The sequence below is a fragment of the Schistocerca gregaria genome, chromosome X, assembly GCF_023897955.1.
Source record: "Schistocerca gregaria isolate iqSchGreg1 chromosome X, iqSchGreg1.2, whole genome shotgun sequence".
NCBI classification, from domain to species: domain Eukaryota; kingdom Metazoa; phylum Arthropoda; class Insecta; order Orthoptera; family Acrididae; genus Schistocerca; species Schistocerca gregaria.
This window is the reverse complement of record NC_064931.1, coordinates 274,450,144-274,473,105: the sequence shown is the minus strand read 5'-3', so window position 1 is coordinate 274,473,105 and position 22,962 is coordinate 274,450,144. Positions and strand designations below refer to the sequence as shown.

General features: G+C 37.7%; 1 protein-coding gene across 3 annotated transcripts in view; it reads left to right on the top strand.

Moving 5' to 3' along the window:
* Positions 1 to 22,962, top strand: part of LOC126297651 (proto-oncogene tyrosine-protein kinase ROS) — a 514,014-nt gene that overhangs the window by 462,656 nt on the left and 28,396 nt on the right. For all 3 annotated transcript variants that reach the window (XM_049988732.1, XM_049988734.1, XM_049988733.1), the window contains exons 31-35: positions 3,232 to 3,459; positions 4,123 to 4,433; positions 5,320 to 5,514; positions 11,691 to 11,929; positions 13,627 to 13,818. In XM_049988732.1, the coding sequence (XP_049844689.1) occupies positions 3,232 to 3,459; positions 4,123 to 4,433; positions 5,320 to 5,514; positions 11,691 to 11,929; positions 13,627 to 13,818 (1,165 nt within the window). The remainder of the gene's footprint in view (positions 1 to 3,231; positions 3,460 to 4,122; positions 4,434 to 5,319; positions 5,515 to 11,690; positions 11,930 to 13,626; positions 13,819 to 22,962) is intronic.

The window sequence follows — 22,962 nt, the reverse complement described above, 5'->3', positions numbered from 1 at the left end:
CTACCAACCTGCACATAATTTTCATGTTCCACTCTTTACAGCAAAAGAGAATGATCAGAGTTGCTGAAACTTTGCTATCAAGTCTGGATCTCTGTATATCTCTGTTATGCTTAATTTTGTCATTAATCATCATTTAGTATTATCATTTTGGTTGTGTTTTAGACAGTTTTTTTTGTTTCTACCATTGGCTATGCTATCCACATTGGAATAAGTTTTCAATTGTCTCATCAGAGTATGCTAGACTAAGATAACATAAGTATTACCACCTAGCAACTGTCACAAATGATTAGCAGAAAACGCACATGTAATATATCCTGTGTATGTGATGTGTGTCCCGTTACTTTAGTTTCCTTGCTTGCAGTCTGTGGGTAATGTTGCATTATCAGCACATTTATTTTTGTGAGTGTATTATGCATGCGTTTAGTGAGTTATACACTCTTGCGAATTACAGCAGCATATCACAAGCTTGAAGACAACAAAATATGAATTCAGTTTGCAATTTATCAGTTAAATATATGGAACATGTGGTTACGATGAAAGTGTAGTAACTTGGTGCCTCCAGGCCAGATGTAAATGTGGGTCAAGAATGAAAGCTGTGTAAATCCAGGCAAGGGTGTACATGCAGTTTTAACAGAGAAGTGTACAATGTGGCTGAGTGGTTGTCTGTGCATCACCACTTAAAATGCATATTCTTGTAATATACTACTATAAATATGACAGATATGATGTGTAAATTGCCATAGCAGTTGCTTGGGTTGCTCATATCAGTCAGTCACAACATAAGATCTGTGAAATCATGGAAACATTACTGTTTTGCAGGTGGACTCATTAACACCTCAATTTGAGCGCACAAAACACTAAAAATTTGTAGTTTGGAAATGAAAATACCAAAAACATTAAGCATGCAGTGAAGCTAACATTTACTGCATTAAAGATCTCTCCAAAATACACATTTTAGTACGATTTGTTGTGGTAAACTTTTGGGAAATGTGAATATGAGTTTGGCTGTACTGTTGTATGTGTCTTACATTATGACAGGTCTTATCCCTACTTATATTTAGAGGGTATATAACTGCTCACTTCCAGACTTCTGGTATTACTTCAGTCTCCCACATGCCGTGTATGATATTTGTAATTTTTGATGATGATTACTTGGCATGTCAGCTATGATACCATCCACTGCTGTTCTGCCATTTTTCAGTTTCGTGATTTGCCTCTTGATCTCCAGTTCATCTGGTGAGTCCAACTTATAATTTTTCTTGGTCTCTTTGCTCCTTAGGAATCCTCAACTGGTGCAGGATACTTCAGTAGTTCATTGAAGTATTTAGCCAACATCTCACAGTTTCTTTGTTGTTGAGTGCCACTTTTCCATCCTTTTTACTATAAAAATTTTGTGGTTGGTATCCTGTGAATCTGATTTTGCATGTCTTGTAGATGTCTCTCATGTTATAGGCTTGGAAATCCACTTTTATTATCTTTAGTTGACCCTTTTCATATTCTTTTGATTCTCCTGATGTGTTTTTGTTGTTCGCTTTCTCAACTCTACATACATTGCCAGATTAAGTTATGTTTTTTTGCTGTTCCAATTGTTGTATGCTGTTTTCCTGTTCTCAGTTGCTTTATTGCATGTGTCAATCCACCATAGAGGTGTGGGTTTTATTATTATTATTATTATTATTAGTAGTAGTAGTAGTAGTAGTAGTACAGGTATTTTTCCTTTACATTACTGATTACCTTCTCTTTGAATTCTTCCCAGGTCATGACTGTCTCTTCCTCCCAATAACTTTTTATCTTTGATTTTTTAAATTTTGTCATATCTAAAATTGCTGTCAGTGTGATCTTCCTACTCATTCTTTTTAGTGTCAACCTGATTTTGATTCTGATGAGATAATGATCGGATTCTACCTTTGCCGCTCTTCTGACTTGTACATTTATGATTTCTCTACAGTTCTTGTGTGTAATTACTACGTGGTGGATTTGGTATTCTCCTCAGGATTTGACTGTTGACCTCCAAGTCTTAGCTTTCTTGATCTCATTCTGTAAGTGAGTTGCATTTATCATCATATTGTGTCAGTAACATAGCTCAAACAAGTCTCTGGTTATTCTTGTTAGTGAACCTATGTCCTGGATACTGTCCTATCATTCCTCTGAATCTCTTTTCTCTCACTAATTGTTAATTTGAATCACCTAATACAGCTTTAACATCTCCTTTAGGGATTTTTCTTGTGGATTTCTCTAGTTCATCTCACTACTTATCGGCACCTTCTTTGTCTCTCTTGTTATCTTGGCTTACTGGTGCATGTGCATTGATTATCAGGTAAGATTTATTAGTACATTTGAGCCTCATTGTCATCAGTCTGTTATTTATTGGTTCCACTTGCCTTACTAAGCAGAGAATCCCCTTGTTGGCTGCAGAGGCCATTCCCGCGAGCTGAGATCACAGGCTATTTTTCCATCTGTCTTGCTCTGAACAGCCTGTAGTTACCAAAGTCTATAGTGTTGTTGTCTATTATGCGGGTCTCTTGAATTTTCAACATCAGGATCTTTTGTTTGTCAGGCACCTTTTCTAATTCATATAGTTTCCCTGTTCTGATTACTGTACTGACATTCATAATGTTGTTATGTATGTCTTCACTTTGGTAGAAAGTTTGCCAGTCGTCTCCGACTCCCTCTGTTTTCTTGGTAGGCAAAACTCCTTAGAACCCGATAGTCTGCTTGTGGTGCTACTGTGGGCAGTGGTGGATTGGTTACCACCTGGGGTATTGATAGCATTCAGAGTAGATGCTGAAAGGGTTTCTCTGAGAGGGTCTTGCATTCTCTCTACAATTGTGAAATAAAACTCCTCTTCTACCTTTGACGCCACTGATTAGGTTTCAACTGTAACCTTAGGCAGGGGCCCTCACAGAGTGCCACCACCCACAGCCAGATGGACCCAGGTTGTTTAACAAGTATTCTCTCCCAGTCAGATTAATGAGGCACACTCTCATGATGCGTACATGTGGGAATAAATTTCTAGTACTTATGTTTTATGTTGCTGAAGATAATTTAATGAACAAAATTTTAATTCATTTAATTAATTGTTAAAGATCCATAAGTAACTGACACCAAATATTCAGATGATGCTGAATTTTATGTAATAGATGTAAAATATTCACTGTATCTTATTTCTTCTCACTGATATTAGTACTTCTCTTGCTATTATTATAATATGTGCTCTTTTCTGGGTTACAGACAATTATTGGATTATTTCGGACCTTAGTCCAAGTTTTAGATATGTATTCCGTGTTCGTTCAAAGAATGTATATGGATGGAGTGAATACAGTGAAGTGAGTGAACCATTTGACTTGGCAGAGGCAGCAATGCTTGCAAATGAACCAGATACTGGACTTGTGCTTGGGATATCAATTCCTGTGGCTTTACTATGTATTACTGCTATTGTCATATTAATAACTGTATGTGGTAAGTCTTGACATCCATCTAATAATTTGCATTCAATTTATGTATTTATTCTTGAGATTCACAGCATTGTGCAAAATTATGTAGTTTAAGCCATTTTGGCAGCTTGTGTATCACATATTGTTAGCATAACTGTTTAGTGCAGATACTCATGATAAGTGTGTGCAGAGTGTAGTATATTTGTATTGTTGCTGATGACGATTTTGGAGAGAGAGAAGAGATGAGGTGAAACGCATTGCCAGCACATATCCTACTACACTTAAATAACCCTAAAAGGCCTCTGAGCTAGATGTTGAAATCCAATGATAACTGTCAACAATATTACATATCATTTTTTATCTTGTTTTTATCTATTTTTTTCTGAATTCCGTGGATACATATTGTGATGAATAGTAACAAGACAGTTGAAGAGGTTTCAAATTCAATCCAGATTGTTGCTACAAAGTCTGGCGATCAGGAAATACATACCACAAACTCTTCTCTCCCTTTTATCACCAGAACTTAAATTTACTGCCTGTAGGCAGTGGATGATCACACTGTCTCACATTAGCTATTTTGGCTCTCAAAGCAGTAGAGATTAGAAAATTTTATTCTGATTTGACCAGTACCTGATGACAACTGATCTATTTTATTCTAAATAGTCATTTGTAAAATGTTAATTTTTAGTCTTGCGACGTCAAGTGAAGGAAAAGAAACATCTTCAAGCTGCAGCATATCCAAGCAATCGACGTCTTGATGTTGAGCTAGCAACCCTAAGAGAACTACCTCGAAGAGGGAACTTTATTCAGAACAGTAATGCTCTGTATTCAGCAAATTACATTCCAACTGAAGAGGATCTTGCACTTTTGCCTCATATCAGAAGAGATCAAATTACTCTTACAAAGTTTTTGGGGAGTGGTGCATTTGGAGAAGTTTTTGAAGGGAATGCAAAAGACTTGGAAAACTCAGGAGGAATTATAACAAGAATTGCTATCAAGGTTTGTAAAGAAATATTTTTGTTTGAAATAAAATGAAATAATATGTTTTTCCAAAAAATATTTTTGTGATACTTCTATTTGAAGTTTAATTTGTACTTTAAATGTGTCTGCAGTTATGTTAATTTTGTTTTTAGAGGTGAAGAAGGTAAACCTTGTTTAATAATTTATGTATTCAACATGAGACCACATCTTGTGTTACACATATATCATGATGAATGTAGTATTCTTCTTCACTGTGTATCTCAAATGCATTTGGTGAAGGTCTTTATCTGAACTGCATCATGTTTATGAATGGAAACAGTAAACTATGCTGCTACTATTCAACAATTTCTAAAGATGAGATGTCTCTTTTCTATTAATTTAGCATTCTTTAACAGCCAGGACAAAAAACCATAATTATACATAGTGAATATGCAGAAAATTTATTGTAGTATGTACATAACCTAAAATAGTATCTCACATTTCTCATTTCTTGAATTAGTTATTTTTCCATACTTTTGATAACAATTTAGTGCCACTTCCTTCCATTATTACTCTTGGAAAATTTGGACCTTTCTTCCTTTTACTATAGCTAATTTTTTTGGCCTATGTGTGCTGTTTTCCTATTATAGTATGATACTTAAAACACATAGTTTACATTTCTGTGATTCTCCTTTTCACTTCCATTCTTTTCTGTTTGATGATATGTACTTTAGTCACTATATTGAAATGCTTTTGCATGAGTAATGTGGGAAGGAGTAAGTTATTCCACCCAGTGCAACATGTTCTGTTATTTTGTGAAGACCATTACAGGTTGTGTACTGGAATATTACTTTGAATTTGTTGCTGTGATGATTTACTATCATTTCCATTAAAATCTAACAACCTTAATTTTAATCTGCTCCAGACATTGCGGAAAGGAGCTAATGAAGAAGAGAAAGCAGAATTTTTGAAAGAAGCACAACTGATGAGCAATTTTAAGCATGATCATATTCTACAGCTCTTGGGTGTATGCTTAGACAATGATCCTAATTTTATCATCATGGAATTAATGGAATGTGGTGACCTGTTGAGTTACCTTAGGATCAGTCGATCCAATATTGTAAGTTGTGGACTGAAATGTTTTACTTTATGTCACTGTTGTAATGTCAAACAAATTATTAAAACATTCTAAAGTATTTTGCAGATGATATCTATTGTAGATTCATATTTATTTTTAATGTTGTATGTAGTTTATGGTTAAATCCGTGATACTAGTTTGTTTTCATGCACATTTGTTGAAGAGTGCACAATTCTTTTATTACAGTAATCTGATGTTTTCCATAACTGAGTTGATGATGTTTTGTTGTTTCAAAATAATATAAATAACTGAATAGCATGTACATTTTCCCATATTAAATGTACTGTAGGCTCCTCCTTGGTATCAGTTTCCATAGAATCACTTCATTAGGGAGCTATACAGATTGTCCTTAAAAGTTTCTAACTTCTTAGCTTCAGGAATGAAGTGAAAGGTACAGAAAAATCATTACATGCAATGATATATCCCATGATCTGGACTGGAGACTCACATCCAGTTGTGCAAGCCTTTTTTGTTTAGAGAACACAAGCATATCATACTCTATGGGTATTTGAATGCAACTGGTCCATACTGAGGGTAAAAATCTAATAATTTTGGATTGGCCTACTTCAACTTGTCCTACAGTGATTGTCTACTATCATGCTGACCACAGAGAGGCTGGTTTCATTGTTGAGTAGCATAACAGCCACCAAGTGTGATGCATGTTTGCCACTGAATTCAACATGCGCCCTTGATTTCTATGCATTGAGAACAATTTCTGCAGCAGCCACTATATCAGAGAGATTTCAAAACTCGAGACACTGCTCCTCTTTCAGTAAACTCAACTAGTTAAATTTTTGCAGGAAAATACCCAATAAAATGTTGAAATGTTCTCTGATGAATATTGAGTACCACTGCATCCATGACCTCCACATTTGCATGTCACATCACTCACTGAAGTTTACAAGGACCTAGTTTGTCAGCAACAATCCTACAGTGATCCTTACTGATGCCTTGTGGGCTCGCATACAAATTGTGTGGACATTTCTGAGGAACATATCCAGATTCTTTTTTATTCCATTCCATGATGTGTGTAGCTTATGAATGTACTTTATAAGATTTTAGACCTTACATAAATGAAAACTTAAAACGAGATCATGCACAGTTCTGTAATCCTCATAATGTTTTTATAATAATGTGTGTCTACTATAATGTTCATTTTAGTCTTTATGTTGAAATTTTCACAATTGTTAACACATACAAAGTTATGGCATCATCATCATGAAAGTTGGTTTGATTGGCATTGTACCATAATAAGCATAGGCCTGTTGCAAATGATATGCTCTTGTCTCTTGCTGGCCCATGAACCAACTTCCAAGTGTAGAAGCACCTACAGTTTACTGTGGAACTCAGCCAAGGTGTAGCTTGATTTTTCTTAAACACAGTGTGATCTCAGAGGTGAAATTCACATTAAACTGATTTATATCTCATCACATACGTCCATTAAAAAATGTACAAGAGAGAAGAAACAGGTACTGACAATGATTTAAAATGTCTCTATCAACTTACTGGTAATGGTTAGAAAATGTCTCTGTCAACTTTAGATTGAGAGAGTCACAGCTACACAAAACCAGTAGATATCAAAGAGCAGGAGAGATCAAGTAACAGAACTGTTAAATAAAGACACTGTTTCAGAGTAGTCAGTAAATATTTAAGTGATAAGGAAAGCAAAAATTTGGAAGTGCAATTCAGAGGCAGATGAAGAAAAGCAGGCACGCATAAGGAGAAATAAAAATTGTAATGGAGCAGGCACTAGAAGAAGCCAAAAATGAAAAGAATAATAAGTAAGAAAACTACTAGGCAAACAAAGCCTAGTAAGAAGTGTGGAGGTGGGAAAGTAATGGAAATATGTCAGAAAAAAGGAAATGTCATGAAAAATTAGAGTATATATCTTTAGAGGCCAAGGATTTGTGACAACCAAGCATGTGTTGCCAATAAAGCTCATACTTACTCAGATTTTCACATCTTCTCCTAGACTACTGGCCATTAAAATTGCTACACCAAGAAGAAATGCAGATGATGAACAGGTTTTCATTGGACAAATATATTATACTAGAACTGACATGTGATTACATTTTCACCCAGTTCAGGTGCATAGATTCTGAGAAATCAGTACCCAGAGCAACCACCTCTGGCTGTAATAACGGCCTTGATATGCCTGGGCATTGAGTCGAACAGAGCTTGGATAGCGTTTCAGGTACAGCTGCCCATGCAGCTTCAACACGATACCACAGTTCATCAAGAGTAGTGACTGGCATATTGTGACGAGCCAATTGCTCGGCCACCATTGACCAGACATTTCCAATTAGTGAGAGATCTGGAGAATGAGCTGGCCAGGGCAGCAGTCGAACATTTTCTGTATCCAGAAAGGACCGTACAGGACATGCAACATGTGGTCGTGCATTATCCTGCTGACATGTAGAGTTTCACAGGGATCGAATGAAGAGTAGAGTCACGGGTTGTCACACATCTGAAATGTAACATCCACTGTTCAAAGTGCCGTCAATGTGAACAAGAGGTGACCGAGACTTGTAACCAATGGCACCCCATACCATCACGCTGGGTGATACGCCAGTATGGTGATGACGAATACATGCTTACAATGTGCATTCACCATGATGTCACCAATCACGGATGTGATCATCATGATACTGTAAACAGAACCTGGATTCATCTGAAAAAATGATGTTTTGCCATACGTGTACCCAGGTTCATCGTTGAGTACACCATCGCAGGCGCTCCTGTCTGTTATGCAGTGTCAAGGGTAACCGCAGCCATGGTCTCCAAGGGGATAGTCCCTGCTGCTGCAATCGTCGTCAAACTGTTCATGCAGATTGTTGTTGGCTTGCAAATGTCCCCATCTGTTGACTCAGGGATCAAGACATGGCTGCACGATCTGTTACAGCCATGCGGATAAGATGCCTGTCATCTCGACTACTAGTGATACAAGGCTGTTGGGATCCAGCACGGCATTCCGTATTACCCTCCTGAACCCACCAATTCCATATTCTGCTAAGTCATTGGATCTCGACCAAAGCAAGCAGCAATGTCACAATACGATAAACCTTAGGCTCCAATCCGACCTTTATCAAAGTCAGAAACATGATGGTACACATTTCTCCTCCCTACACGAGCATCACAATGTTTCACCAGGCAACGCCGGTCAACTGCTGTTTGTGTATGAGAAATTGGTTGGAAACTTTCCTCATGTCAGCACGTTGTAGGTGTTGCCACCGGCGCCAACCTTGTGTGAATGCCCTGAAAAGCTAATCATTTGCATATCACAGCATCTTATTCCTGTTAGCTAAATTTTGTGTCTGTAGGACGTCATCTTCAGGGTGTAGCAATTTTAATGACCAGTAGTGTAGTAACTTTAGTTATACAACTATACCTTAATGTAAGACAAACCTCCTGGATTGCCTAAAAACTGTCTCTTTTCCTCTTTCTCATCATACCTCATTTGTTACTGCTCGTCGAGCTCCATCTGTACTAATATACCTCACATGCGAGGGATAGTTATAAATTTTTAATTATCATCTCGTGAGAAATCTAGATGCAACCATATAAGTTTGTTATGGTGTTAGGACTTCTCTATATCTTCACCTTTCAATGTGACACTTTTTTCCCAACTATGGACAATTTGGTGGGGACCTTCATTGTAGAAGTCTGCATTTTGGCTACTCAAGAAATGCTTCACCTAGAAGAGCATCTCATAGCCATTCTGGAAACACTTGCCATACCATGGTTTCTTCATCTGAGGAAGCAGGAATAAGTCACAGGATACCATGTTACGAGAATATGGGGTATCAAGTCAACCTTGAAAACCCAAAGAAACAGTTTAGTGGACTATTCGAATGGATGTGAGCAGCCACAGAATCCAGTGAGTGGAGAGAGTCTTGTCCAAAATATCATGCACGATATTGTTTGAAATTGAACCATGACCAATTTTAACTTCTCCCACTATCGCCTTGATTGTGATAGGCCTTTCTTCAAGTACTGAGGCCTCTGCACCTCATAAAATTCCTGGTTTCTCACAGAGAGGTGGTCTGCTGCTTCCTCCTCCATCATTCAGATTTGTTTGACCTTGTGGGAAACATCTGTACCACATAGCTACTGTGTTCTAGAATGCATTGTTGCCATACACTGCCACAATCTCAACACTGATTGTTGCAGCATTGTTCCATTAAATGTGGAAAACAAATTACCATATGGGATTCTTCTTTATCATTGAGCTGTTCCATTTTGTTTTGCTCCTCTGGAGTCTTACTATGGTACAATGTCTCAGAGATTTCAGTGTGCACCAGCCGACAAACCATAATTTAAACATGTAACTTTATGTTTCTAAGGCTTTATGACTATTCCTCATATAATGACATCACTTTCTAATAATTAGCACTTCCTCACGTAACAGCTAACTAATGTCAAACTCATAAGTGTTTACCTCATCAGCAAGTCAATCTAAATTTTATCAACAGCATCATATGAGACATGTGTATCATGTCTTAGCAAGTGATAAACCACACAACCCTCATGATTATTGTCAATGAAGGATCAGAAGTACTGCACTGGAAACCAGAATGACTTTACCATATGCTTATCATTTCAGTGAAATAACTACACATATAATTTCTGGAGTCCCAAGGCTACCCTCTCTTAGTAGTCTGATAGTCACTGGTGACACCATCATTCAGATTCATGAGTAACTTAAACTGTTAAAGTTTCCTCCCACAGCTTGATTTTTTTTCAGTGTTAGTTCTCCCATATTTTTACTTCAAAAGTCATAGGATCGCACCTAATGCTGAACCACAGCTTACTGGTGACCATCTTTATAATTATTTGCATGCTGAACTGATGTACAAGCAAGCTCGAAAAGTACTAGCAGTACTCACACCCTTTGTATTCCCTATAAGCTTAATTATGGATATAAATAGTAATATTAATAATTATTTCATGCAGCTCAGTGACCTGATGCAAGTCTTTCTATTGGACACCACTTTGACAACTTGTGTATCCTTAACCTACCCCAGTTAACCAACCCGGGAAATGGGCCATACAGTTTAACATGGAGTCTGAACCACGTATTGATTCTGGCAACTCCTCAGATCATTGAGAGGCAAAATCAAGGTTAAAATGAAGATTGAAAAATCTATGGTCTGACCATGATTCAGTCCTGCCACCTCTCAGTTTCAAGGTGCACACTTTACAGCTGTACCACCAGAATTGACATGTATACAGATAGTTCATTTGTAGGTTTTGGTGGGTGAACTTGCGAGTATCAAAATAGGTGACACATATAGCCATATCTTTTGATTGCATTGGCTTAGAATCTTAAATTATTTACACTGTCAAGGGACCACAGACCTTAGTATTTGACACAAATTTCAGTTTGATACCTCTACGTATTCATGAGAAAAAGGGGTCTTAACAGATGGACAGACAGACAGATTTAAAAAAAAAAAAAAAAAAAATCTTTCTTATGTTATATAGTTACAATTTTTTTCCTTTACTTGTGCATCAATGGAAAGTATCCTGTAGGTTTTGATGAATGAATTTGTGGCAATTGAAGTATGTGACATATTTTGATTACACTGACATAAATGCTTAAATTTTTCACCAAGGAACTGTAAACCTTAGTATGTAGCATAAATTTCAATTTGATACATCTCTTTGTGCCTGAGAAAAGGGATCTTAACAGACATATAGACTGACAGACAACATGATTCTGTGTTGGTACCATTTTTTGAGATACGGAACCATAAAATAAGTGTTATTCTCATTAGGAAACTCGCCAACCATATCCACTGCCAAGGCTAGTTTTCTAGAATGGTGCCCTGAAAGTGGGCCAAAAGTAAAAACATTTTGCTGCTGCTCCATCCATTGTTTACAACATAATGCTGCTGTAGCAGTGTGTTGAATTCATGTGGCCCTTCCTTAATCTCTCTCCTTGTTATGTGAGTCACACTCTTGTGGCCACCTTCACTGCACAGCATATTGCATAAAGATACCTGTAAAGCTGGTGATGTATCACATGCACTGAAAACTAATTTCTGTTCATATTATTGTGGATTTTTGTATAACTTTGTCAACTTCCAATTTAATTTTGCACATGTGATGCTTAAATGGACATTCCCAAAAAGTGCTTACAAATATCTTTATTTTAGCATTCCAGCAATGCTCTTACATTGTTTGACCTGATTGCCATGTGTGTTGACGTGGCAAAGGGATGCAGATATTTAGAAGAGATGCATTTTGTTCATCGAGATCTTGCTTGCCGCAACTGCCTTGTATCATCTAATGATCCTCAGACAAGAATTGTAAAAATTGGTGATTTTGGTCTTGCAAGAGATATATACAAGAATGATTATTATCGGAAAGAGGGTGAAGGTCTGTTGCCTGTTCGGTAAGTAACAAAACACATAAATGAAAGCTTTTAATCTTTTCAAGTGCCCTTTTTATTATTATTTAATCTGACCAAGTAAAATATGAACTAAGTTATTAATATTATTTAAGTATTTGGTTGTATTGTTATGTTATGCCACTCACATTTTGTTTGACAATTTCAAACTACTTTCTGTCATCAAATAGGTGTTCGTGGATTCAATGCTTTAGTAATAGGATGGTGAATATATGACTACAGAGAATATTTTCTTCATATTTGTGATAATTTCCACAATATTGTATGTTTTTGATGTCAGTAATTTTTTTATTAGTATCAGATTGTAGAATTCGTAGGAAAACTGTGATTAAACGTGAAGTAAACTCTCCATGAATCACTTCACAAAAGTAAACATATGCAAATAATAATCATTTCTAAAATTTGCTGGTGACTTGTGCAAAACTGAATGAAGCACTAAAATAAGATCTAGAACAGACAAATGGAGTGTCAGTGGATATCGTAAATATGCTTTATACAGATGCTTGGTCTATTTCTGTTGACAAGTTAATGTCTAATGGGTGCAGTCGTTTACCATCCATGTGGTATTTTCTGTCAGTAAATGCAAGACGTTGGTATATTTGTTCCTCCATTTATCTTATTTTATCATTGTACCTGGGTGTAAAAGGTATATATAGAGAAATTTAACATTTGTTTCATCCATACTGAAGGCAACAATCTAGAATAGTTGAGATTGTGGCATTCTTTCAGTTCCAACCATGCATGAGTGATTTGATTTTGCTCCAACTTTCCAAGCAAAGATCTGACACTTTTACAGCAATGAAGAGTAAGACTGTGTTATTTTACAGAACTTGTACAGGATGTTGAAGAACAGTGTACAAAGCTCAGTGCAGTTGTTCAGACATTGGGCTCATATTCAGGAGGATGTCTGGCCATCCTGATTTAGTTATTCCATGATTCTCATAACTCATTTCAGGAAAATGGCTTGGTTCCTTCATGAAGTCCACAGCTAACCACCACTCCATCTTCTTAAAGCATAATTAAATATTTTGTATGTACAATTTTGACTATTTATTTGAGTTGTATTATAATGACAAATCCAGTATCACTGTAAGAACGTGATCACAAATATTATAGTTTCTTTTTTCTTCTTTTTATTGTATTTTGTTTTATTTTTATTTATTTATTTATTTATTTATTTGCAATCTACTGCCCTGACCTGTTGCATTTATTTTAAAGAATATGAGGGTTCCAACAATGTAGAGACATGATAAAGAAAGAATGCCAGATATCTTAAATAGAGCTTTATATGAGTCAAATGTGGCATCTTTGCACCTGTGTTGAGATCATTTTATATAGATTTTAACTAGATTACCAATTGTTTACACAAGAACATTCATATAATAGGGTTGGCTATTGCACTGAAACAAATCACACTATATCAGCATACAATTAGGATTTCTGATGTTAATTTTTCACAGCCCTACAAATATCACACTTTAGAATTAAAATACCAACACTGTATGCAGGTGTATGTTACCATTTCTTAAAAGGAACAAAATAAAAATATTTTTGTATTAACGGTGTCCATTACATTTCAGAATTTCCATTGCGCTCTTCTGATGCAAACATAAAGTAGTCAACTACCATTTAGTGCTTGACATGATGTATATAAGAGCATCTTCTTAAATTATAAATTTCAGGTGGATGGCACCAGAGTCTCTAGTGGATGGTGTGTTCACGACTCAGTCTGATGTCTGGTCTTTTGGTGTACTGACATGGGAAATAATGACTTTTGGTCAACAGCCATATCCAGCAAGAACAAACCTGGAAGTGCTACATTATGTGAGAAATGGTGGACGACTTGGAAGACCTAACAGCTGTCCTGATGAATTGTGAGTTGTTATGTAGTATTATTTTTTCACAAAATAGTCATTTCATGTGTGGTCTCTGTGGCGCACAAACAACACAGGAGTGCATGCACTGCTGTCACTTCTTTATCCCACTGGGTTTGTCAATGGTATGTTTGCATATGACACATCAGTAGTGTGTTGGGGATTGCTTTGTGTTAATTGTGAAACTAAGGTGCTTCCTATGTCTAGCATGCATTTATTATCTCTCAAGGCACTATTGCTTCATCTCTGGTATAGGACCATTATGCCATATTCATCCCCCCTCCCAAAGAGGGATACATACAGATGGAGACACCTGGATTTGTGCCATATATTACAAAAGTGTAAAAAATGGCTAAAGGCATCCCACTCAGTTGTGAGAAAAATCTTCCCAGATTTGGATATGTCTCTTCCTCCATTCCAACATTCAGCAGAGGGAGCATCAATTACTATACATTAGTTGCAGGCATCAACAGCATAGAGCCTTCTGCAGTAGCCAGCAGTGAAGCAGAGCTCAGAAGATTGACTCTAGTATCCAGAAAGAGTCCAGGTCCATGGGAATCCTGTGATCTAGAGTGAGAATGGTGGGTTTATTAACACTGGTAGAGGCCTGAAGATGCAGAGTGATGGTAATGGTGATGAAGGTACAACCAATACGTTAGCCATCTTACAGTGGTCAGTGGCCAGTGGTGGTGGTTACAGAAGTAGCATCATGAGGCAAAGTCAATTCAGGTGATGGGACAGTTGGCCATCCTCAGCAGAGAGCTGTTCAAGTTCCCATGGTTGCAGGCAACCATGCTGGTTCATGCCCAAATGTGCAACCCCAGGATATGTCAATGGGGGTGATCGATATGTGGTCGAGTTTGCAGAGGTCCTGAGGTAACTAGCTATAGTAGGTAGTGTATGTTGCAGTTAGGTCACCTATGGAGCACATCTGTAAAACTGCCAGCATAACACTACATGCACTCATAAAAGAGCAGCAGGCTCTGTTGGTGACCTTTTGTATGCATTTAGCACATGCACCTTGAAAGTCCACTCCATCTTCTGAACTTTACCAAAGGGCTATCATCATGTGGTTTATGCAGTTTTGTGTTCAAATGTCAGTGAACTGATGTGACGTAAACTGTAGCATATTGATGGTCAGGCCAGTTTCATGGCTTTTGCTATGTTGGGGCCAATCCAGATGAAGAAAAGAAACTTTGATAATGTGTTGACCACAACAGAACACAATGCCATGTAAAAAGGCTATACACAATCAAGCTGCATGTACTTCAGTGATTGGCTGGTTGTGATCTGAAAATGGACCACTTTCTGGAAGCCAAAATAGAGATGGGAGCCCATAAGGAAGTTAGGAAGGGCATCACCATTAAAATTACGGAAGGCTGGCATGAAATGGATCCCATAATTATGTATACTTGAGGACTATACATAGCAATGCAATCTTTGAGCCATATTCTGTCAGATGTGTTCTGGGACTGAAAAGGGTCAACATTTTATTTTGATCAGTAACAAACTGGAATTTCATGCTCGTTTTTCCTATCATTAGAACCTCCTTTACAGTTGGTGAAAAACTGATCTGCATATCCTCGGCCATTGATGCATGCACAATAACGTTCTCCAAACTTCCTGCATCATGATGCAAGAGCACAGCTGCGACATTATATTTTGATGATCATTTACTCACTCTCATTCACTCATCCATTGTCTTCTGTGAATCCCATCATGGACTGCAGCCTTTAGTGGCATAGAACAAGTGAAATTATACATTAATACGAAGATGTAGTCATTGCAGGAAACTTGTATGGAGTGTGTTAACAGCAAATTGTGACTAGTGCTAATCTACATACATTGGTAATCATGATAAGTACTTTCAGGTTACTTTATATAGGGAGAAAAACAGCTACAGTACTTTGAAGGAAAAAGCCAGTGCACCCCTTTGACAATACTCAGATTCTCTATTGATCTAAAACTTCAACTGAAGCAATTAACTAACTTTGTTGAGAACACTATCAGCTGTCCCTATACAGGCCAAGTCAAAATCTGTTCAATATAAGCATTAGAGATATGTGAACTTTACACCCCAGAGTCTAAGTATCCTGATACATCAAAGTAGGACTAATAAGGTATTCTGTGACATTGTTTTTGAATATCTGATGATATTCAGTTTCCTGCATGATGTCTACCAGCAACATATATTCTTGCACAAAAATACAAAACATCATTCTAAACACTAGACAGAGATACAAAACCTATATAGAAATTATTTTTACTTCTAGTATTATAGCATAGTTTATACTAAATAGCAAATAGCATTAGGGAGTAAATATATTGATATGTAAGTGTGAGAATCTCCAGATCCTTATGCAAAATATTTGGCTGTCAACTATACACAATATTCTCATTGTATGCTTCTCTAGAATAAATAGTTTTTCAGTCTTAGCTGCCTTGCTAGCAAAGTATGCTAGCAAGTGCCTCTAATAGTTAATATAATGAAAGAGAATTCTAAATGCAAATCAGGTAGGACCAAGTTTTTTTAGTTACTCATGCACATTCTGGTGCTACCTCAGTTAAATATCCATTTGGATGCCTAAGAACATCCAGTATGCTCCTTGATCTCAACCTGTGTTAGCTGTACGTAATTTTTATTTGTTTGGAATTGCATAATGTCAGTATTTGTAATATTGTCATTAACCAGTTGTAAACTATTCTCCTGGCTCTGCATATTATGGATATGTTTGGATTTCTATCTGTATACTTGTGCCAGTGGCAAATACTACAATTTTTGAACAGTCCTTCATTATCCAACATCCAATATCCAAATTTATGTAAGCCAAGAACAAAAGTCTTTATTACATCTTATTCAGTCTTTTTTCCTCCTGTTGCCCAGGACCAGGAATCTGACAGTGTTATTGTATTATTAGTGTATCACTCAAAATTAGTCACAGAACAAGTTTTTTTTCAGTAATGTAAGTTTTTTGCCACAAATATTATTTAATTTTTAATCAGTTATATCTCATGTGCATTCCTCTCTGAAGGCAATGCTTTATTCCATCAGTATAGGAAATTAATTTGTTTGATTATACCAGTCCCAAGGCTACTGACAGCTCTAAAGATTTCTAATTTAGTCACAGTGAGACACATTTATTTACTGATTCACATTTACTTAAATTAAATTAATAGAATCAATGGGGAAGAAATTATGGGAAAGCAGTGACATAAACTGATGTTAGTAAAATACATTCAGAAGTGTGAACTCTACAATACAATAAGCATGCTGTGAGAAATATAAAATTGTGTCAGGCCATGATAAAAACCTACAGCTTCACCTTATAAAGAGCTGTCTCAGTTACCAACTAAGCCACCATATTTGCCTCCAGCATGTGAAGTTGTGCTTAAATGGTGTAACTGGTTAAGGAGACTATTCATTCTAAGTAGGAGATCCATGTTCAAATCTGAGTCATGATGTGTATTGTAAACATTTCTCTTGATATGACTTCTCTTGTTCTTCTCAATGAAAGTGACTCAAGGTATACATGAACAAAAAGTAGACTGTTTTACTCTTTGAATTTGAGGCACTTAGAAGAATTTTCGGCCTAGAAAACCAGTTATTTATGCCATTATTTAAAGTGTTTCTGGCACACATATTTTTGATATATCGTAAAGGGTAATACATACCAGTATTAAAAAAGACCAGGCTCCAAGGTTTATTTTTCATATTTACTTTAGTTCTTTGATAGATTACAAATTTTAAAATAATCAGTATAATCATGAGTATAATAATCCTTACAAAACCGAGCAAGGTGGCGCAGTGGTTAGCCCACTGGACTCGCATTCTGGAGGACAACAGTTCAATCCCACATCCTGCCATCCTGATTTAGGTTTTCCGTGATTTCCCTAAGTCACTTCAGGCAAATGCCGGGATGGTTCCTTAGAAAGGGCATGGCCGGCTTCCTCTCCCATCCTTCCCTAATCCAATGATACTAATGACCTCACTGTTTGGTCTCTTCCTCCCGTATCAACCCAAATCGTTACAAAAAAGTGCAAACTGAGTTACTGAACAATTATGAATAGAATTCTCTTTTGTATGGAAATGTCTCAAGTATTCTTGCATGCAGAGAGGAATGTAGCAATCAAGGTGATACTAGTTTGTTTATTTCATGCTTGTTTTGCCAGTAAATTGTTTCATCCTCTCCAAACAAATCTTAGAAATCTGTGTTAGATTCTACTTTCTCATGAGATTTCTCTGTAAAAAATGAAGAGATTAAAACAAATGAAACAAAGCTAAAATGTAAGTTCAGCAGCAGTGTGTATCATATTAGTGATGAAAAGTTGTAGCAGACTGCAGTTTACCTGAACATGAATCTTTCAGACTATTTCCACTCAGATATTTCTCCCTCTGATCCAGAATCATTGAATTCTTCCTCTTGAGCTTCCAAAATGCCTTGCTCACTTAGAAAACATGACATATTTGTAGCAGAATTACAGAAAACTGCAAAATCTGAGTTCACACACAAAATTACAGTAATGCAATTCACAACAGCAGCTCTTACATTTGCAATTGTTTCTTTTGAAATAATTCTAGAAATTGAGAACAGTAGGCAGCACCCAGCAGAGGATTACAGCCAGAGCTATTGCTTCCTTTGCCATATTAAATAACTACTGTTTTTGTGCTACTGTCTGCTTAGTATTTAATCAACTTCTTAAAGAATAACACTTATAAATGTACATACACTATCGTAGTTTGAGGCACTAAGAGGTCCTTCCTTGGGAAGCAGAGAGGTTAGGTTAGGGACGGTGAAAAGGAAAGGTAGGTCACTTGGACATCAGGAAGAGAGGGTATCGTAGTTTGAGGCACTAAGAGGTCCTTCCTTGGGAAGCAGAGAGGTTAGGTTAGGGACGGTGAAAAGGAAAGGTAGGTCACTTGGACATCAGGAAGAGAGGGAGTTCTCCCCTTATCCTCAATAGAGCATATTAAATTAGGATATTACTAGCTACCTGCCCAGCTTCATGTGGGTAGCACTAAATATCTATGGCTAGGTGACTTGTACAGTGTAGTGGTAATAAATTATGTACACAAACTTTCATTTTGATCAGTATATCTATTAGTGTAAACTATATCAAAATCCTTTACAACCATACCTGTGCCTAACCTTCAGTGGGAGACTTTAATTTAGTAATATATGTACGTGAATTTGTCAATGGAAATGTGCTTAAGATCCAAGACATTGATTGAGTTGTTTATGTCATACATTATATAATTTCATTTCTAAAGTGTATCACAAAATTTCTGAACAAAGGAATGTACACTCCTGGAAATGGAAAAAAGAACACATTGACACCGGTGTGTCAGACCCACCATACTTGCTCCGGACACTGAGAGAGGGCTGTACAAGCAATGATCACACGCACGGCACAGCAGACACACCAGGAACCGCGGTGTTGGCCGTCGAATGGCGCTAGCTGTGCAGCATTTGTGCACCGCCGCCATCAGTGTCAGCCAGTTTGCCGTGGCATACGGAGCTCCATCGCAGTCTTTAACACTGGTAGCATGCCGCGACAGCGTGGACGTGAACCGTATGTGCAGCTGACGGACTTTGAGCGAGGGCATATAGTGGGCATGTGGGAGGCCGGGTGGACGTACCGCCGAATTGCTCAACACGTGGGGCGTGAGGTCTCCACAGTACATCGATGTTGTCGCCAGTGGTCGGCGGAAGGTGCACGTGCCCGTCGACCTGGGACCGGACCGCAGTGACGCATGAATGCACGCCAAGACCGTAGGATCCTACGCAGTGCCGTAGGGGACCGCACTGCCACTTCCCAGCAAATTAGGGACACTGTTTCTCCTGGGGTATCGGCGAGAACCATTCGCAACCATCTCCATGAAGCTGGGCTACGGTCCCGCACACCGTTAAGCCGTCTTCCGCTCACGTCCCAACATCGTGCAGCCCGCCTCCAGTGGTGTCGCGACAGGCGTGAATGGAGGGACGAATGGAGACGTGTCGTCTTCAGCGATGAGAGTCGCTTCTGCCTTGGTGCCAATGATGGTCGTATGCGTGTTTGGCGCCGTGCAGGTGAGTGCCACAATCAGGACTGCATACGACCGAGGCACATAGGGCCAACACCCGGCATCATGGTGTGGGGAGCAATCTCCTACACTGGCCGTACACCTCTGGTGATCGTCGAGGGGACACTGAATAGTGCACGGTACATCCAAACCGTCATCGAACCCATTGTTCTACCATTCCTAGACTGGCAAGGGAACTTGCTGTTCCAAAAGGACAATGCACGTCCGCATGTATCCCGTGCCACCCAACGTGCTCTAGAAGGTGTAAGTCAACTACCCTGGCCCGCAAGATCTCCGGATCTGTCCCCCATTGAGCATGTTTGGGACTCACGCGGTCTGCATGTCCAGCACGAACGCTGGTCCAACTGAGGTGCCAGGTGGAAATGGCATGGCAAGCCGTTCCACAGGACTACATCCAGCATCTCTACAATTGTCTCCATGGGAGAATAGTAGCCTGCATTGCTGTGAAAGGTGGATATACACTGTACTAATGCCGACATTGTGCATGCACTGTTGCCTGTGTCTATGTGCCTGTGGTTCTGTCAGTGTGATCATGTGATGTATCTGACCCCAGGTATGTGTCAATAAAGTTTCCCCTTCCTGGGACAATGAATTCACGGTGTTCTTATTTCAATTTCCAGGAGTGTATTTCAGCACTACAGATTTATGAGAAAATTGGTAGAATTTTTGATGACTTTTTTTGTTTTTTAGATCAGTCTGTTTGTTCAAAATAACATTTGGATGTTTTGTCAGATATGTGGAAATTTATATTTATTCCCAGGTATTTAACGTGCTACCTTTTTTTGGTCATGTGTAGGATTGACAGGCTTTGTGTTATATCACTGCCTGTGGGTTTTTGTTCTTTTAGGTGTGATATAAATGAAGACATTTTTATGCAAGTGATATTCAGATGTTGTCTGAATCTTGTTTTGAAATTTCTTCCTGTTTGTTCTGTGTATGTTTCCTCACAGCTCTTGTATTTTAACTCATAACATCTCAATGGGTAAACTTAAAGGAATGACAAATTCACAATTGTACTGTGTTGTACATTCTGAAGCTTATTATCTGGTTGATTTTTTGAAATGCAAGTTCGATTTTATCTAAAATTTTCCCCCTTTTGCCTGCTTATATTTGCACCAAGATATATCACACAATTCATGTACTGGCTTCTCATCAGTTGATAACTTGTGACAAAATATTGCCCACACTGCCTTCTGCATTGCCTTAAAATCTCCATTGTTTTGTCTTATTGCTTTGCCATAATATATTTGCAAATTGTAGATCTCTCTGTAAGACAGGCATTGTGGCCCACCCAGTGGCTTACTATCTTTGAGTGTAATACCTTTTTGTTCTCGTTTCAGTTTCAGGAGTATCCTGCCCATCCTCTTCTGAATGTGCCCCACACACTCTAGCTATACAGTGTTGTATCAATTTCCATCAGGCTTGCTTTCTTCAACAGCTCTGAAAGCACTAGAATCTCCATCACCAAGATATTTCACATAACTAACTCCATGCGTCATTTGACTCTGATGAAATATTAGTTTCATTCATGCTGGCTCCATGCTACCACTAGAACAATCATAATTCTTGCTGCAAATTATTTTGTGTTTTATTTGCCATTGTCTCTCTTTTACCTTATTGTCTAGTGTCTTCCTCTGTGCACAAATAGAGCAATGGGCAGAGGTCATTGTTGGCAACTGGAATAAAATAATAATTTGATCCTTTTACCGACCTCCCAATTCAGATGATACAGTTGCTGAAAGGTTCAAAGACAACTTGAGTTTGATTTCGAACATGTACCTGACTCATACGATAACAGTTGGTAGTGACTTTAATTTACCCTCGATATGTTGGCAAAAATACATGTTTAATTCTGGAAGTACGCATAAAAAAATTATCCGAAATTGTGCTAAACACATTCTCTGAAAGTTCATGAGCCCACGCAAATAGTGAACGGTTGTGAAAGCACACTTGGCCTCTTAGCATCAAATAATCCTGAATTAATAACGAACATCAAAACCGATTCAGGGATTAGTGAACACAGGGTTGAGTAGCGAAATTGAATATTGTAATCCCCAAATCCTTGAAAAATAAGCAAAAAATATACCTACTCAAAAAATCAGATAAAAATTCGCTGGCTGACTTGCTGAGAGACAATTTCCACTCATTCCAAATTAATAATATAGGTGGAGACCAGATATGGCTTAAATTCAGAGAAATAGTATCGGGAGCAATTGAGAGATTTATACCAAATAAATTAACAAATGACAGAGCTGATCCTCCTTGGTACACAAAATGGGTTATAACACTGTTGCCAAAACAATGAAACAAACATGCCAAATTTAAATAGACGCAAAATCTTCAAGATTGGCAATCTTTTACAGAAGCTCAAAATTTAGCGCGGACTTCAATGCAAGATGCCTATAACAGTTTCCACAATGAAACTTTGTCTTGAAACCTGGCAGAAAATCCAAAGAGATTCTGGTCGTATGTGAAGTATGTTAACAGCAAGAAACCTTCTCTGTGTGATAGCAATGGAGATACTATTGAAGACAGTGCTGCCAAAGCAGAGTTACTGAACACAGCTTTCCAAAATGCCTTAACAAAAGAAGACGAAGTAAATATACCAGAATTCGAATTGATAACAGCTGCCAACATGAGTAACGTAGAAGTAAATATCCTCGGAGTAGTAAAGCAACTTAAATCACTTAATAAAAGCAGGTCTTCTTGTCCAGACTGTATACCAGTTAAGTTCCTTTCAGAGTATGCTGATGCATTAGCTCCATACTTAACAATCATATACAACCATTTGCTTGATGAAAGATCCGTAGCTAAAGACTGGAAAGTTGCACAGGTCACACCAATATTCAAGAAATGTAGTAGGAGTAATCCACTAAATTACAGGCCCATATCGTTAACATTGATATGCAGCAGCATTTTGGAACATATATTGTGTTCATACATTATGAATTACCTCAAAGAAAATGGTCTATTGACACACAGTCAACATGGATTTAGAAAACATCATTCCTGTGAAACAAAACTAGTTCTTTATTCACATGGAGTGTTGAGTGCTATTGACA